Source organism: Chionomys nivalis, chromosome 12, assembly GCF_950005125.1.
Source record: "Chionomys nivalis chromosome 12, mChiNiv1.1, whole genome shotgun sequence".
NCBI classification, from domain to species: Eukaryota; Metazoa; Chordata; class Mammalia; order Rodentia; family Cricetidae; genus Chionomys; species Chionomys nivalis.
Genome location: NC_080097.1, coordinates 46,509,998 through 46,527,787, shown reverse-complemented (window position 1 = coordinate 46,527,787; position 17,790 = coordinate 46,509,998). Strand labels below are relative to the sequence as shown.

Below are 17,790 nucleotides of genomic sequence, written 5' to 3'. Positions count from 1 at the left end.
TTTCTTTGATTTGTTTCTTTATTTACTTGGGGGAAAAGGAAACTGCTACAAGACACGAGTGTGCAGGTCAGAGGACAAGTTTGTGGAGGCAGTTCTCTCTTTCCACCTTTATGTGTGTTCAGGGGATGAAACAAGTGCCCTTAACCCCTGAGCCATCTTGCCAACCAAGAGATGCCAGTGGTCTAACCAACCCATGTTCCTGTAAACAACCGTAATGAAACCCATTTGTTATGGAGTATTAGTTTAAGATTGTTACATTTTTTCCCCATGGAACATTTGTTTAATGAGGCAAAGATGTGTCGCATTCTTATGTTGTATTTGTTTAACTCTGTAAAACTGTGTTACTTTGCCTGTCTAAAACACCTGATTGGTCTAATCAAGAGCTGAACAGCCAATAACGAGACAGGAGAGGGATAGGCAGGGCTGCCCTCAGAGAGCATAAATAGAAGGAGAACTCTAGGTTTGAGGAAAAGAGAGGAATGGGAAGAGCTAGAAGCAAGAAAAGAAGGAGAGGAGGATGCCAGGGACCAGTCACCCAGACACACTACCAGCCACGGAGTAAGAAGGAAAGAAGAATATAGAATAAAGACAGGTTAAAAAGCTCAAAGGCAAAATGTAGTTAAAGAGAAACTGGGCAATTTTAGTTAGAAAAGCTGACTAGAAACAAGCCAAACTAAGGCTGGGCATTTATAAATAAGAGTAAGTGTCTGTGTAATTTATTTGTGAACTGGGTAGTGCCCCCCCCCAAAAAAGACTACACCCACTGAGGTGGGGCATGGGAGAATACAGTATCCACACAATGAAAAAAAAATGGCCTATGATGCCCACACAATGAGAAAAAAATGGCCTATGATGCATCTAAGGGTTACATGAAATAATTGTGAGATGTTTATATTCAAAGCTTTGTCTACTTTCTACTGAGCTCTTGGAGACCATATCTTCTTTGTTATAGACTCCATCTGATAACAAGAGCTACCCCCAAAACTTTTCTGGGTTCAATTGAGATAAAAATGTAATTTTTTTTTTTTTTTTTTTTGGTTTTTCGAGACAGGGTTTCTCTGTGGTTTTGGAGCCTGTCCTGGAACTAGCTCTTATAGACCAGGCTGGTCTCGAACTCACAGAGATTCGCCTGCCTCTGCCTCCCGAGTGCTGGGATTAAAGGTGTGTGCCACCACCGCCCGGCAAAAATATAATTTTATTCAAGATAAGTATCTCTTATAAGAATTAGCAAGATGAATTTAGAGACTGGGAAGAGAGGGGAAGACAGCAAGCAGAGTTATCCCACACCTATCCAATTTCCTTTTTCATATTCCTTTCCCTAAACTTAATTTCCATTCTGATTGGTTTCCTCCAACCAGAGAAGCTGGCTACCTTGGTCCTATGGAAGAATATGTGGATAAAACCATGTACCCAGTTGCCACGGTTGTTTTAGGCATGAACACCACTTTGAGGTTGGTTAGTATAAGGGAAGACCTAAGAGATACTGTTTGGGGGGAGTTTTTTCCTCAGTTTAGTAACTTTTCTTGTTGCATGACAATAAGCAACTTACAGGTGGGATGGTTATATTTCTGCTCACAGGTCAAGGGTACAGTCCACCATGGTGGGAGAGGCATGGTGGCAGGAGTGTGTGGCAGCTAGTCATTTGTGTTAAGTGTGTGACTGTGGTCTCTTGTGTTGAGCGTAGGACAGCTTGGTGCTTGTGTTGAGCATGTGACTGCTGGTCTGTTGTGTTGAGTGTGTGACAGCTTGGTGCTTGTGTTGAGTGTGTGACAGCTGGTTGCTTTTGTTGATCAGAAAACCTTTAGGAAGTGGATCCTCCCTGGAGGAAATGAGTCATTGTGAAGAACATGGAGGGGGGGCATGAAAAAGCAAAGGAGAGATGAAATTGACCATGGAGTGGAGAGGACGCTGGAGAGTTGCGAGCCACTGGTGTTGCAGAACTAACAGAGGGGACCATTTATACAGAGCAGGACACACACATACACACACACCTTCCAGCTTGAGATTGGACCTTGAGCTCACACACACTCTTGCTATGGAGCGCTGCGAACTGTCAGCCTCAACAGAAATAAAACAAACACAGCCACTGGACTGTGAACTTGAAATCTCCAAACCTCTCGTTTAAATAGAGCGTTTCTCTTAATGAGTCGTCTGCCTTTGGTGTTGGTTTGCTATACTGCAATGCGGGCTATTACCCCTAAAGAAGGAAGAGGAACTGAGACAGAAGCAACAATTAACCTGCAGCCATTCTGAAGAATGGGCAGACCGAGACGAGGAAGGACCTTCCTGGAGAAAGGCGGTACTGTGCGGTGGTGAAGGGGGATTAATGGATAATGAATTGATTATGACACATCTATAGAGTTGGATGTGAGAGGTTCACCTGAGAAAAAGCAGAAGAAGGCAGACACTCAGAGGGAAGCATGGATTCAAATGGAAAGAAACTAGTGTGGCCCACTGGGTTTCCACAGCACATTCGCACAGGGTAGTGCCTGGGAGAGAAGCTAGGCACCCGTGGCTGAGCCATGATTCCCACTCAGTCTTTATTGGCTGGCACTAGCATGGATTACCAGGGAACACTCAAGCCATGAACAGGTGGACTACCCCCTGTGGAGTCAGCCTCTGGATTCAGACTGTGGATACAGGCTGGTTGGCCAGACTATAGTTGGGGCTGTTCTTCAGGTCCGAGTAGGAGGCATAGGTTGGAGGAAATTATGAAACCTATATAGAAAGCTAAACTGCCTACCACTTGATCCTGGGGGTACAGAGGGGAAGCTACGGGGTGGCTAATACAGGTGGAGACCATAGGGTGGGAAGGATGAGTAGAGGGTACACATGGTGGGAGAGATACGGCTGTGGATCCATCTTCCTTTCCTCCATTGAGATGGTGCTCTGTGCTCCGCGAGAGTCTGACCTCCTCGTCCTGTTCCCTCTTCTGATGCAGCCATCTAGGACTGCATTGCCAGCTTTCTCAATCCTGCTTAAGCACATGAGAGGAAGGATGTATCTCCTCCCAGCAGAGGGCGCACAACATCACAGAGAAGTGGGAGAGAGCAATGCTTTCTCCCCTAGACATCTGCACATGCGTGATAAAGGCATCTTTGGAGCAAGAAGGAGACCCAAGCCAGAGGACCATCAGAACGGGAAAGCTAGGAAGATGACTCAGCCACTAACTATTTGTTGGGTGAGCATGAGGGCTTGAATTCAGTGTCCAGAACCCATGTAAAAAGCCTTGTGATTTTGGTGCTGAGGAGACAGAGACGGGAGGATCCTGTAGGCTTACTGGTCAACCAGCAAACAGCATAATTAATGGGTCCGGGACAATGGGAGATTCTGTCTCAAATGGGGAGGAAAGAAAGTAGATGACATCCTGAGGATTGTTACCTGAGGGTGACATCTGGCTTCTGGCACATGTGTGCACGCACGCACGCACATACAGAGAAAGAGAGATTGCATCTGAGTCCATGCTTAGAAAGGGTGTAAGAGGGTCAGATTTCGAGTGCATTCAGAGCACATTCAAATGTATATTTGTGTGTGTGTGTGTGTGTGTGAGAGAGAGAGAGAGAGAGAGAGAGAGAGAGAGAGAGAGAGAGAGAGAGAGATCTAGGAATAAAGAAGATAAAACTAAAATCCTCAGTCCCTAGACAAGGTCATGACTGGAGGAATATATGGGACTATATCGGCATCTTCTCTGCCCTCCATCTCTTCCTCCTGAACAAGTCAAGGTGGTTGTGGGCCTGCATGAAACGACTTCCTTGTTAAAAAAAGTTGTTTCTGTAACTTTAACACTAGTGGGGCTCGGGTGTCAGTGTTCATCGCGACTCTGACATGTATCGTCTAGTCATAACATAAGCCCCGGTGCGAGGTCTTCTCCAGTCCTCCATGGGTTCCTCTTAGGAGCCCTCAGGCTAAGCAGCCGTGAGCCTAAGTTGGGCTTCTTCCAGCAGCAGCAGAGCCTTTGGCGCTCAGGGCTCTCCTCGTCTGTCACCCCTGTGGGCGCCAGCCCTTCCCTTATGCCAGAGTTTGATCAGGCAACAAGGCATCTAGTATCTAGGTCACTTTGCCCTTTTCAAATGATTGTTTTTGCAAAGGATTCTCATAGACGTTATTTTATTTACAGCCCGAGGTAAGTAAAATAAGGTAAGACACATTTCTGTCTCTGGCTAGCTAGCCACTTATTGAGGGAAAGGCTGGGTTACTTAATGCACAGAGCAAGTAGGAGGTGTCTCTTCAATTGCCATCATCCACAGGCTCTTCTGAGATCCTGGACGGGAGGATAGGGGTGAGAGGTGGAGAGCACTAGGGAAACAGATTGTGCAGGCTGTCAGGCAGGGGGGAATGTAGGCAAGCCAGCTGTGCAAACTAAAGTGTGCAGGATGACCACAGTGCAAATTCGGAGACTGAAATGTGTTTTCTGCATCTCTTGTGGATCTATTCTAGCTTCTTATATCCTTGCCATACTTTATTTATATTGCTATCACTCTCATAATAATGGCTTTCTGTCTAGGAAATCCAGTTTGCCTTTTCTTTCTCTTTTCTCCACATATTTTTGATTGAGTGGAGTGGCGTGTGCCTGTCATTTCAGCATTTGGGAAACAGAGGCAGAAGAATCATGGGTTCAAGACAAGACCGAGATACCTAAGGAAACGGTGTCTCCAAAAAGCAAATATACTTGAGGGGTCAAGAAAGGGCTCAGTGGTTAAGAGTACTTGCTGCTCTTGCAAAGGATCCAGGTTCAGATCCCAGCACCTCCTGAATGGTGGCTCACGATCATCTGTAACTATAGTTCCAGGGCATCTGATACATTGTGCTGACCTCCTTGGGTCTTTCTGCAACATTAAGTTCTCCCTTGAAGACGTGTGTGTGTGTGTGTGTGTGTGTGTGTGTGTGTGTGTGTTTCCTGGTCCCAGGATTGCAGACTCAAAGCTGCTTCTAAGAAAACTGCCTTGACTCTCTGTGCTCCGTCTCCTTATCACTTCGCCAGCACAATGGCCTCTTCTTCATGACTTTTTGCAAAGATTAGCTCTGTTAATGGGCACACAGCTCATAGCACACAGTGCCATAATGAATGCTAGCTGTCAGCTGTGTGACTTTAACCAACCGATTGCTTGGAAACAATGGAGACCATCTCCAACATCCCCTACATCTCCAATAGTCTTTGCAGTCACCCAAGAATGAACCCTGGGTGATTATCAATCATTTCTTGGTATTTAGATTCTTAGAAGGGGCACAGAGGACACTGTTTCTGGCCTGGTGTCCCTTTGCACTTCCCTGCCCCAGCTGTACTCCATCCCTGGCTTGCCGTTCACCAAAGGGCAGAAAAAGCTGGAGACTGAGCAGGTGAGATGACTCCCAGGTCCTGTACTGAGAGCCAGGTTTTCTACAAACACTCCCGCTCAGGAGCAAGATGGGGGCTGAACCCCATCACATCACAGCCGATGGGAGAAGAGCCAGCTCAGCCTCTCCTAAGAGAACGCATGCTACAGAACCTTGCCTGCGATGGGGCCTTGGCTCGGAACAGTGCAAGGCTTAACCACAAGTTCAAGGCGAGGCATGTCACAGACTTCCTCGCTCGCCCCTCATATTTTCTCCTGGCCTCCTTAAGCTTTTATGCATGTGTCTAGAACAGCTGTTCTCAACCAGTGAGTCACGACCCCATGTGGGTTGCGTATCAAATATTTACATTACATTTCATAACAGTAGCAGAATTACAGTCACGATGTAGTAACAAAATAATTTTATGGTTGTGGGGGGGGGCAGTCAGCCCAACATGAAGAACTGTATTAAAGGGTCACAGCATTAGGGAGATGGAGAATCACTAGTGTAGAGTGAAATCTACCAACAGGAACACAGTTGCCAGGACTTAACCATACCACTAGTACCTGGCCCGTCTCTAGACGCAGCCTCCTCCAGCATGCCCCTCGCCACTTAAGAGTGGCCGACAGTGGATGAGACGCTCCCAGCCGCAGCCTGGAGCAAAGCTCAGTATCTGGATCACTTTCAGTTCCTGTCCAAGTGGATCCGCACCTCTTAGTGCCTGAAGGGGCCTCTGTGGGGCCTATCCTGCACAGAGCAGTCTCCTGAGGGGCTGAGTGGAATGCGGACTTGTGAGCTAGAGCCCACAGGCCCTTCTTGGTGTGAGTGGAGTCTGGGAGGTGATGGGATGGAGCTGGGCTCTTCATTATCCCCACACAGGTTCCTCATGTTGAAGACTTCCTGCTCCCCTTTCTCACATTTGACTTACTCGGTCACAAGGGCAGCCCCACACACTCGACACTGTGGCTCCCAGGAGAACCCAAGCCTTTCATTCCGGAACCATCTCAATTAAAGACCATTTCACCCTTAACTACAGTCAATGTTGTGACTGGTCGTTGTAGGTCACTGTGAGTGTTTAAAGGATCCAAGCAGGTGCCTTGCTCTAAGTGACATGGGGCCTTGTTTTTCCTATTACTTTCCCATCTCTTTGCTTGTAATAATAACATTGTCTTTTTCCTTTTCATTGATATTTTCTTGAAGGAAGGACCTCATTACGTCACCCAGTCTTGCCTCAGCCTCCTGGCTGGGCTTGTATAATTCTGAATTTTACCTCATATCCAGTTTAGATGATGATGATGGTACAATCTGTTATGGGGCCCAGGGGTAAACCAGCCCTATCATAGGACGGCCCAGGGTGCCCAAAGCATGCTCCTTCTTCAGCCAGAGCAAATGCGACCTGAAGCAGGGAACTGAGAGCCCAGCATGCCTCTCACCCTTACCAGCATTCCACCCTGGGCTGAGGGTGGAAGCCTAGGTCTCGCTCTTGGTTTTGACGTCGCCTCCACTGAGGTGTCAGGACACACTAGGTGGTCTTCTTTCTCTCCTCCCCCCAATTAATTGGAAGATTTCCCATAAAAACATCGGAAGGAAGACCAGCGCCTACCCGGAACACCCGCCTCAGCTCCTGTGGCCCCACCTGGATCCCAGGCTTCTTGCATTTGGCATGGCACTCCTGGAGGCTCAGGGCCTCCTCTCCAGGATGGGGTTTCAGACACTGATCCTCAGCCTCCGTGGCCCTCAGCCCCCGGATGGGGCATTGTCTGGGATGAGAACTCATCCTGTCACCAGGGTTTCCATAGCAACCTGTGACAAGGGGGTAAGCACTCAGGAGCTGGTCCATGGCCTGAATCTAAGCCATGCCCTGAGCTTCCCCATGAGTAACTTCAGAGAGAAGGCGATACACTGTAAGGGTCTCAATACAGACAAAGCCTCTGAAACAACCACATTCTGCTTTATTGGGTGTTCAGTGGTAATATAACACAGACTTCTTCTTAAGGAATAATAAACACGAGACTTGTATTTTACCATAATTATTTTGCCATTAAGACAGCGGTTACAAAAAATAAAACAAAAAAATTTTTTTTGAAAAAAAAAAAACAAAAACGAAAGTACCTTCCTGGCTACACACATGATCAGCTTTAGCACTGAAAGGTCCCCCCCTCATGGGTCACAATCACAAGTTCAAGGGTTAAAAACCATCTAGCAGTAAATCCTACATTGATTTAGAGCATCAAGTCACTGCAGTTATTCAGTTCTGAGACACTGTGCTGACTTATCTTAGCATTTACATAGGACATTCATTTAACAGACACAGAAAGCGAGCCGACGGGCAAACATGCTTACACGGACTGCGGGAATCTTCAGGTTTGAAACTGTTTGGTTTGGTTTGGTTTTTAAGAAAATGACCTAAAAACGATCGACAGGGCCATGGCCCCAAACAAGAAACAGCAGGAAGACGGTGAGTATTGAAGAGCTGCGAGGGTTTCTCAGAACCCAAACAAACGAACAGAAAGGTGGTTTCCAACTTGTTCAAATTTCCTCTCTTAAGTGCAGGTAAGGGGGGGTGGGAAGCAAATATATTAAGTCAACCAATGTTTAAAAGTGCCAGTTACCTTTAAAAACAACAAAAATTAACAACAAACCAAAACCCCAACCATTAACCTCAAAGGCAAAATGTGTGGTCACTCAAAGCATCACTGTGTTCTGAGGCCCTGTTTTACACAGCAGACTGGATTTGTAAAGGGCCTGTGGACCTAACACTGCTCACACGGACCTGGAAACATATTTGGAAGGAAGTATGACAGATGTTGGCAAATACAGAAAGAAGCCAGCTAATGAAAAGCTGTCACTACAACAGGAAGAGGAAGGGTGACAAACATGAGGTGACAGGGTCTCTAAGTGGGCCATGCATTCAATCTGTACAGTTTTCTTCCCATGAGATATTGTTTCCTAAGACAGGGTCTTTCCTCCTGTAAAACAGGCTTGAAGTCTAATTATTCCCCCCAAGATTTCCACCCTTAGAAGGGATTCCCACATCATGTTAGACTTTTTGAAATAACTGGACAGAAAAAGAAATGTTCCCTCCTGCACACACACACACACACGCACACACGCACACACACACACACACACACGCACGCACGCACTGAGAAGACCTAGTGTCCAGGAATTCTCAGCTTTTCCTGGGAAAGGCAGGGAAGGGCTCCTCCACAGAGACACTGGCCCCAGCTTGGTAGGGTCATATGAGCTTGAGAACTGGATTTACAGATTTGACCAGGACCTCTGTCACTTCTGCGGCCTAATTCTTCATGTTTCTGCACATGTGACTCTATTCTGGGCCCACACATGACAATACTGGTGTCGCAATCCGGGTCACCCCTGTGTCCGGCAAGCCTCAAACTCAGACACCTCCTAGTGATGGGAACTGGATAGCACCAATCTTAACAGAAACCTGGACCGCACAAAACTATGGCCGTGGGTACAAAACTAGGTAGGGTCCTCTCAGGTTGTGCCTGCAGCCAAATCGCAATGCACGGCTTTAAGAGCAGGCCGCAGGGTAAGAAAAGAACACTGTGGGGAAACACAAAGCAAGGAATCAATATCACAATCTCTCTGTGAGTGCAGGAGAAAAAGCCAGAACAGACAGAAGATGTGGGGAAAGGGTGAGGAGAACCTTCAAAAGGTCTAACCTGCCGCAAAATCTAGGTCAACGAAGAAAACCAGCCTCTTTACAACAGCTGACCCGGAAGAGTAAGGGATGGCGATGGAGATGCGAGGAGCTTCTCCAGAGGGGCAGCCGCAGCCTGCCAGCCTCGGATCTGCGCTATGGTTACATAATTGCATCATTAGGATGTCCAGTTCAAGACCCGTGGATTAATATTGAACCAGGCTTTCAATTTAGTATTAAAAAAAAAAAAAAACAAAAAACCTCCCTTATCCCTCCCCATCCCATCCCTCCCCAATCCCACAAAGAAAACCCCTTTTTAAAAATTATTTTAAAAGAAAAGAAGGCAGCTCAGGGCAATTCACTATATCTTCCCAGGAGAGGAAGGTGCTAACCACACAGCCGAGGGTGTGATGGGGCACCCTCGCTGGGATCTGCTTGGTGGTGTGTGTCTGCGTGTGAGATGCAGCTCCGTGTGGGGTGGGTGGCTAGGCTTGGGTGTGGTGTTCACAACTGTGTAGGGGCTTGGGTGAGCGAATTCAGAAACTCCAAGGGGAGACCGAGTGTAGGGGGCCCAAGAGGAAGCCCCAGGAACTGGCTGCCCACAGCAACTATCACAGGCTCTTTAAAATTTAAAAAAAAAAAAAAAAAATTGGAAGGAAGGAAGTCTCAGAATGTCCTCAGGTGTCCCATCCCCCGTCCCCATGTGGCCTGCAGGCCTAGGGGCTTTAGCCCAGGCTGGTGATGTTGGCACGGCCACCAGGGGGCGCCACGATGCGCTGGGTGGTGCGGCGGGGAATGTTGTCATCAATCTGAGCACCTAGGAAAAAGTTAAAACATAGGTGAAATCAAATCAGACTCCTGAGGTTTGCTCAGGTACACTCCTAGGGGAAAAACTGAACCAAGCACACACAGCCTTACCCCTTCTCCCAAACCTCACTAAAGGTTCAAACTACAGGAAGTAGAGTGGACACCCATTCAGCCCACAGGTCATACTTGGTGCAAGTCATATCTTCCGGGGAAAGCAGTTATATTCAAGGTCCTAGCGAGTATGGCTCTTCACTCAGGAGGAGTACGAACGGTCCAGGTCAAGAATGCTGGATCTAGAGCTCCCAAACCCAAAATACCCTGAACTCTAAAAGCACTTGAGAGCTGACATGATGTGACAGTGGAAAATTCCACACCTGACCTGCTAGGACAGACTACAGTCAGACATATACTAAAAATACTGCATGAAATCCCCTTCAAGCCGGGCGATGGTGGCGCACGCCTTTAATCCCAGCACTTGGGAGGCAGAGGCAGGCGGATCTCTGTGAGTTCGAGACCAGCCTGGTCTACAGAGCTAGTTCCAGGAGGACAGGCTCCAAAGCCACAGAGAAACCCTGTCTCGAAAAACCAAAAAAAAAAAAAAAAAAAAAAAAAAAAGAAATCCCCTTCAAGACTTTGTCACATGTATATGAAACACAGATGCACTGTGTGTTTGTTTCATATATATATATATATATATATATATATATATATATATATAGAGAGAGAGAGAGAGAGAGAGAGAGAGAGAGAGAGAGAGAAAGGTGTGGGGTTCATGCACATAAGTGCAGTGCCTGAGGAGGCCAGAAGAGGGCACTGGATCTCCTGGAGCTGGAGTTACAAGTGGTTGAAAGCCACCTGAGCATGGTCGCTAGGAACAAACTTGGGTCCCCCACAAGATCAAAGTTCACTCTTAACTGCTGAGCCATCTGCCCTGCCCACATGTTGTTTGAATTTGGGTCTTAGTCACAAAATATTTCATTATCTACATGATATTTTTCTAATTTTAAAAATGCAAGCTGGCTTCCAGTTCCAAGCATTTCTTTCACAGAAAGGTCTAGCAACCTGCACCATCTATGTAAATAACATGGTGATAGGCGTTGTGACGGATCTCATACTTTAGGGACAAAACTTTGGTTTAAGGGCCTGTCTCCCAAACCAAAACACCTCAAAGAGTCCCGAAAGTGGGAAACTCCTCATCTGTCACAGGCATGTAAAGTATGTTCTAAAACCCAGCAGACTGCCGGGCGGTGGTGGCGCACGCCTTTAATCCCAGCACTTGGGAGGCAGAGGCAGGCGGATCTCTATGAGTTCGAGGCCAGCCTGGTCTACAAGAGCTAGTTCCAGGACAGAACCAAAAGCTATGGAGAAACCCTGTCTTGAAAATCAAATAAATAAATAAATAAAACCCAGCAGACGTGGCAAGAAAAGGGAATCGGTGCGATGAACCATGCTGTTGACAGGCCACGGGACATGGATGTCTGTCTAAGCTTGGAAAACTGGGGAACGGAAGGCCCCATCGTGGGCCAGAAGAAAGAGGGGAAGGAAGTTTCCAAGACAGAAAGTCTACTTTTTTGTCACCACGAGGATTGTCACAGGTTTTACCCCTGCAGATGGTTCACACATGTCCGGTGGCTTTGCCGTGGGCAACTAACATGAGTTAACTCAGTGGATGTCACAGCAGGCCTACGGGGAGCCGGTGCTGAGACTCACCGCACAGGTGAGGGCTGAGGCACAGAAGGTCTGAGTGAGGCGGGCTGCAGAGAGTCCAGGCTCCACACTCATCTGCCACAGTCCCTCTTTAACAATGGATGTGACAGACCAGAAACTGTCCCTTCAGTCTCAAAGGGGTCACACACAGGGTGGGTGTCTCAGCATCCCATGGCACAAAATCTGATCTGAAGATTCTGAAGCCCAGTTTGTCATTGACAGACTCAGGTCTGGTGGCTGGAGCGCTCCCCATCAGGGAAAGAATGAGATGGTTGTTACCTTGCATTTTCTGTGAAGTCCCAGCCTGGCTCTACAGAACCTACTACAAAACCTACTGGCTCTACAGAACCTACCCAGAACCGCCCAGCCCTGGCCGTACCAGACAAGCTGAATCCAGACTGGTGCAGGTTCCGAACAGGTGGGGCCTGCTGCTTGGCAGGGGATGTCTTAGCCGATGAGGCTGGAGTGACCGTCTTGGGTGTCACAGACACCTCGCACACAGGTCCGTCATACAGGCCACGAGGGACCCCTCTCAGCTCGGCCAGCTGAAACACACAATCACCCCACAATCCATGTCACATTCACAGAGGACATCTTCCCGGAACCCTCCCAGTGCGATGGAACAGCAGCTGAGACAGGCCAGGGATGCCTGGAGATTAGGAGACAGACCAGGGATGCCTGGGAACTAGCAGACAGGCCAGGGATGCCTGGGAACTAGGAGACAGACCAGGGATGCCCGGGGACTAGCCCTCCACCCCATGGACAACTACAATAGGCACAGATACGCAACCAGCACCTGAAGTTCCAGGCCAAAGCCCTCCCTCCCAAGGTGGGTCCCCAGTGCGTTACTCTGCTGGTTTCTTACAATTCTTTCCCACCCGGTCACATCATCTTTGAACCCTCCAAGAAGCCCTTGATCATACTGTGAAGAGGATCTGGGGTCATTTTCAAGGTCAAACTGTCTATCTTTCTAATCTCACTCCTCTTTTACTCCCCTTACAGCTCCACCCCTTCCCCACCTCAGTTCCGGAGCGCTCGCCACACCCTGAACACACCATCGGATTTCCACCCATCACATCCCATCTTCCTAGTGTTCTTTGGCTCGGGAAACTCTTATGTAAACTTCAAACCCCAAATGTATTCTTCCATAGCATCCTCTTCCGTGATTCTGCAGCAGGGATTCCCTCCTCTGGGTTCTTACCCCACACTCATCATCAGAGCTGTGGTCATCCTTGTCTCTTCCACCAGCAGGCTCAGTTTCAGGATGAAAACGTCAAGTTGTCTTTATGTTTCCGTCCCCCGTCTCAGTATTCTGACTCACGGTACTTAGTGAATGCCTGCGGCATTAAACTCAACCCATGATGTTTAATAGTTAGCCAAGTCACTCACCCTGCTCCTTGCCTTGATGCGCTTGTACACGAAGTCAGGGAAGGGCTTCCGGGGGATGTAGCGTCCTGAGCCTTCGGTGACGTGGAGCGTGCCATCCTCCAAGACGATCTTGCCCTGGCTGATGACTACCAGGGGGGAGCCACGGCACTCCATGCCTTCAAAGATGTTGTACTCAAGAGCCTGGGGGTAGAGGAGGACGGCTACCATCAGAGCAATCCCTGTCCCTGTCCCTGTCCCAGACTGAATCAGGCTGATGAAGCTTACTGGTATACCCCAGAGATGGAGCCTGTCCCCATTAGCCACCCCGGGGACACTCACTTTCTGTCTATAATATGAACTCAACTCATTTCCACCTCCAAATCTGAGAGAAAAACAAACATGTAATAACATGAGCAGTAAGCACATGCGTGCACATGCGTGCGTGCGTGTGTGTGCGCGCGCGCGCATGTTTGTAAACACTTTACAATTAAATCATTCCAGCTGTATCTTGTGGGCAGACCTATGAACCAGATGCTCAGCATTCTGGGGCAGCAAGTTCACACACAAGTCGAGGCCCTGCCTGAGCTACAGTGCGTTCAAGGCTGTTTTAACAGAGTGGAGCTGTAGCTTAGTGACAGAATGGACTTAGTGGTAGAACCCTTTAAATGCACAGGGCCCTGGGTTCAGTCCTCAGTACAATTTAAAAAGAGAAAAGAGAAACAGAATGGGGAGGGAAGAAAAGGGCTCTTCATTAGCAGAGACCGTGTCCACCAACTCTTCCCAGAGCAGGTAGACTTCCCAAGGCTCGCCTCTGAACAAGATCCAACTGAACTACGAAATGAGGCGGTTTTCTACAGCCTTGCCTGGATGACAAGCCTATAAGGAGCTTAAGGTTCAATCACAGTCCTCAACAGTATAGACTGGTGGCATGTAAAAGACGTGTAAAAGCCTGTGAGGATTGAGGTTTAGAGTCCTCAGTGACCCACAGGTGTTTGGGGGCTCATGTCATTGAGAGTGAAAACAGGCAGTCTGGCGCCCCCTCCTGGGAAACGGGTGGGAGGCTTTCCTGTGTGTTTGCCAGCGAAGCTGAGAGCCGCGTCCACAGTCCTCGGAGTTCTGGCTCAGCGCCGGCAGGAGGCCTACAGCTCTTTCGCTGCAGCTGGAGGTTAGCATGTGTCACAGAGCAGATGTGCTTCTGGGAAAACTCGGGCCAAGAGAAAAAAATGCTAGCAGATCTGTGTTGAGGGCGGGGCCGCACCACCCAGGTCAAAGGCCGCTTCTGCTTGTGCAGCGGCCGCAGAGTACAGAGAAAGGCCACAATGACATAGCAGGATGTGTCTCACGTGGCAAAGCCACACTGCTCCGTAGTGCCAGTGACTGCTCTCAGCACTGTGCAGAGGCTCCACAGAGAAACGTGGGGCGTTGCTGTAAACAAAAGTGGAGGGGCAGGGCTGCAGGTAAGAGGATTTAAAGATGGATTCCGTGATTCTGGGGGACACCATGGCTCACAGCGACCCCCTGAACAGGATGCTTGTCCCTGAAATCAGAGTTGGCTGTGCAGGCGCAGTAGCCTAGGGGAAGCCAGATCCTCCAGGGGGTACCCTAGGTCCTGCGGTTTAGCACCACGGAAGTGCCACCCACGGCATTCTCAGCTCAAGACTGTCTGACCCACACAGGCAGTGAGATTTAAACCCTAGCCTGCATGAGTGCCAGCTTCCAGTTCAGAACTTCAGGTGGGACCTTCTTCCACACCCCCACCCTTAAGGGCGCGGCAGAAGCATGGTGGGCTTTTCCACACCACCTCCCCAAGGACTGACCTGCATCTTCCTGACCCCATACAAAGGTCATAACGGTCCCAATTAGCACCCTCATCTTGGGTGCTTTCCTGCATCGTGGTACAGAAACTAAAGATGTATCTCATCATCGGTATTTGTCTTGTGCATGGCGAAAGGCAGGCACTGGATAACAGTGGTCCATGTCACTTAAACCCTGCCTTAGAACTTTTAGGTTTCCTCACACGCCACCCTCCCGAGGCTTATGTGACGACAATGACGCAATAAAAGATCTTTGCGTGTAGAGCAAAGTGAGAGAATCCTGTCTCCTCTGGCATGACGTTGGGGAGCATGTGAGGGATGGCTAAGATCAAGGTGACATCTATCTCACTCCCATCACTTCCTAATTTGTGATCCATCTCCAGACAGACACAACCTTGGCCATGGACCCTTTTATCCAAGACCTGGCCATCCGCCAGGGAAGTGACCTTAGCTGCTTCTCTGCCACACCTAACCTATGAAAGGAGAAATTTCACAAAAGCCCCAGTCTCCTGTCCACGGCTGGCTGTCCTGCACTCGGTCTCCACACACACAGGTCCCTTGGTACCCGAACCATGAACAATGTACGCACTGGGGCTAGTGGCCTAGGAAGGAGCTGATGTGAAGGCTTCTGTAGCCATCCCTCCTTTAAAATACCGAGAGAAGCAGGACCATGACTCTACTAAGTCAATGGTTCTCATCCTTCCTGATGCTGCGACCCTTTAATACAGTTCTTCATGTTATGATGATCCCCAACCATAAAATTATTTTATTACTACTTCATAACTGTAATTTTACTACTGTTATGAATCATAATGTTAATAGCTGTGTTTTCCAATGGTCTTAGTGAACCCTTGTGAAAGGGTGGTTTGATCCCCCCAAAGGGATTGAGACCCACAGGTTAAGAACCCACTGCTCTGAGTGATGTAAGCCTGGCATGTTCAAGGATGGGACCCCAGACCTCCTGTCATCCTTTTGAGATGGGAGGCTGTGCCACCACTAAGCGTGGGCATTTTTAACGTCATAGGATTTCCCAAAAATTACAGAGCACATTGGAATCTTGGAAAACCTAATGGAGGCTTAGCAATAGGGTTATGGGTAAGTTAGATTTTCCACACTGAAGCCAGACCTGGAGTCTGTTGTTTGTGCTTCACCAGATGAGCAACGCCATCTGGCATGCCCCTGAAGCCGGAGCAGGCAATGAGGCATTCAGGAAGGGCCACATCTCTTCAAAAACATCAGGGCAAGGATACTGCCCTAAAGGTTTAGATAAAAGCGTCAGTTGGCAGCAACTGTCTTCCCGAACCTTCATGCCTCCCTGTTTTCTGTCTAAGCAGAGAGGTCCTGATGCCAGCTACCTGCCCAGTCACGTGTGTCTTTAATGAGCCTTGGCCGTCCCTTTTATTCCCTCTGGAGAGGGCACTCCACTAAAGAGGACAGCACTTTCTCCACCCCTCCTCGCCATGGCGCTGTACACGCAGTCTGGTGGGGGAAGTCTGCCAAAAAAAATGAAGGCTTCTAACTCTGGCTCGACCACAAGATCGCTATGTAACATTAGACTGGTCACTGAAGCTCTCTGCACCTCTCGTTGATTTATCTCCCCACTTGGGATAATCACACCAGACCCTGTAGTGAGAGGATCAAATGAAAAGAGCGGGCATGCGAAATGATACACACGCGTACAAAAGGTTCCCCCTCAGGACGTCACTGAGGATTCCAAGATGGATGATACAAGTTTAAGCGGGCACGGCACCAAGGCTAACGCCGAACCAGCAAGGCAAGACCAGCCGTAAACATGCAGTCCAGCAGTCTGCCCATGCAGCGCCCACCATCTCAGTACCCACAGGGGCCACAGAAGCTGGCACTGAGCCCAGCCAAACCCTTCAGCCCAAGAGAGAGGACTTAGACTGGCGGAAAGCCCAGACCTGTCTCAGAAATACCTGGACCTGCCCTACGCCGTTATGGCACTTGGGGCCGGCCATCCTGATGATTTCAGGCCCACGGAAAGGAGCAGCAGGAATTGTGCTCCCTGTGACACCTGCTGGTCACTTAGAACTTCACTCAGAGATCCGCTCCACTCATTAAGAACTCACTTCCTGCCAGGCGGTGGTGGCGCACACCTTTAATCCCAGGCAGATCTCTGTGAGTTCGAGGCCAGCCTGGTCTACAAAGCAAATTCAAGGACAGGCTCCAAAGCTACAGAGACACCAGTCTTAAAAAACAAAACAAAACAAACAAACAAACAAACTTACTTCCACACCTGACTCCAGATGGGACACAATGACACAGCCCCTACACCCAAGGCTAGGGGAATGCATGGAAGAGGGGACAGTGGAAGAGCCAGAGGACCAGAGGCACTGCTGTGAGACAGTATTTAGTGACAGAAAGATTGTAGCCATTACACAATAAGGTTGTCTGCCCTAGATCGCACTGCTCTGCCGGATGGAGGAAAGGTTCCCAGAGCGCTATAGGCATTCAGTGACTGCTGAGATGGGAGGGAGAGGCATTCTTTCTTCAGGGATTAGCTTCTGGGAATTACCTAAGTCTAAGCGGTTAGCTCAAAGTGCACATACGCGTGGACAACACTAACTAGACTCTATCACTGGGGTGTGTGTGTGTGTGTGTGTGTGTATGTGTGTGTGTATACACATAGTTAACTACAGAAGAGGAGGGCATGAGTTTGAGACAGCTCTGTGGCAAGACAACAGTACTAATGCATCAAACTCTTCAACAACAACAACTATACACACAAACAGTTCCTGTAAGAAGGGGGAAAACAACTCATGTCAAGATCCAAGTGAGCTGGATTTTAGAGAATTATGGATTTGAGGTTTTCAGATTAGAGACGCCCAGCTACCAACATTCATGCAAACATCTGAGAACCTGAAAATTTCTGAAATCCAAATGCCTCTGATTCCAAGCATTTTGGGTAAGCGCTACTGAAACTCTATTATCTTTATCTGCCTTCTGGGGGAACAAGTTGAATAGAATCCCAACAAATGATGGCTCTAGGGTCTGGGGAGCTAGGTCAGAGGTTAAGAGCACTTGCTGTTATCGCAAGAGATCTAAAAGTTCAGTTCCCAGCACCCACACTGGCTGGTTCATTAGCACACTTAA

The 17,790-nt window shown here is 48.5% G+C and overlaps 1 protein-coding gene across 2 annotated transcripts in view; it reads right to left on the bottom strand.

Annotated features, from left to right (window-relative positions):
- Nucleotides 1–7,243: 7,243 nt before the first annotated feature.
- The window catches only part of Dpysl2 (dihydropyrimidinase like 2), a 103,456-nt gene continuing 92,909 nt past the window's right edge, over nt 7,244–17,790 (bottom strand). For both annotated transcript variants that reach the window (XM_057785733.1, XM_057785734.1), the window contains exons 12-14: nt 12,884–13,063; nt 11,874–12,039; nt 7,244–9,797 (exon numbers count right to left, since the gene is read on the bottom strand). In XM_057785733.1, the coding sequence (XP_057641716.1) occupies nt 9,706–9,797; nt 11,874–12,039; nt 12,884–13,063 (438 nt within the window). In that variant the 3' untranslated portion in view covers nt 7,244–9,705. The remainder of the gene's footprint in view (nt 9,798–11,873; nt 12,040–12,883; nt 13,064–17,790) is intronic.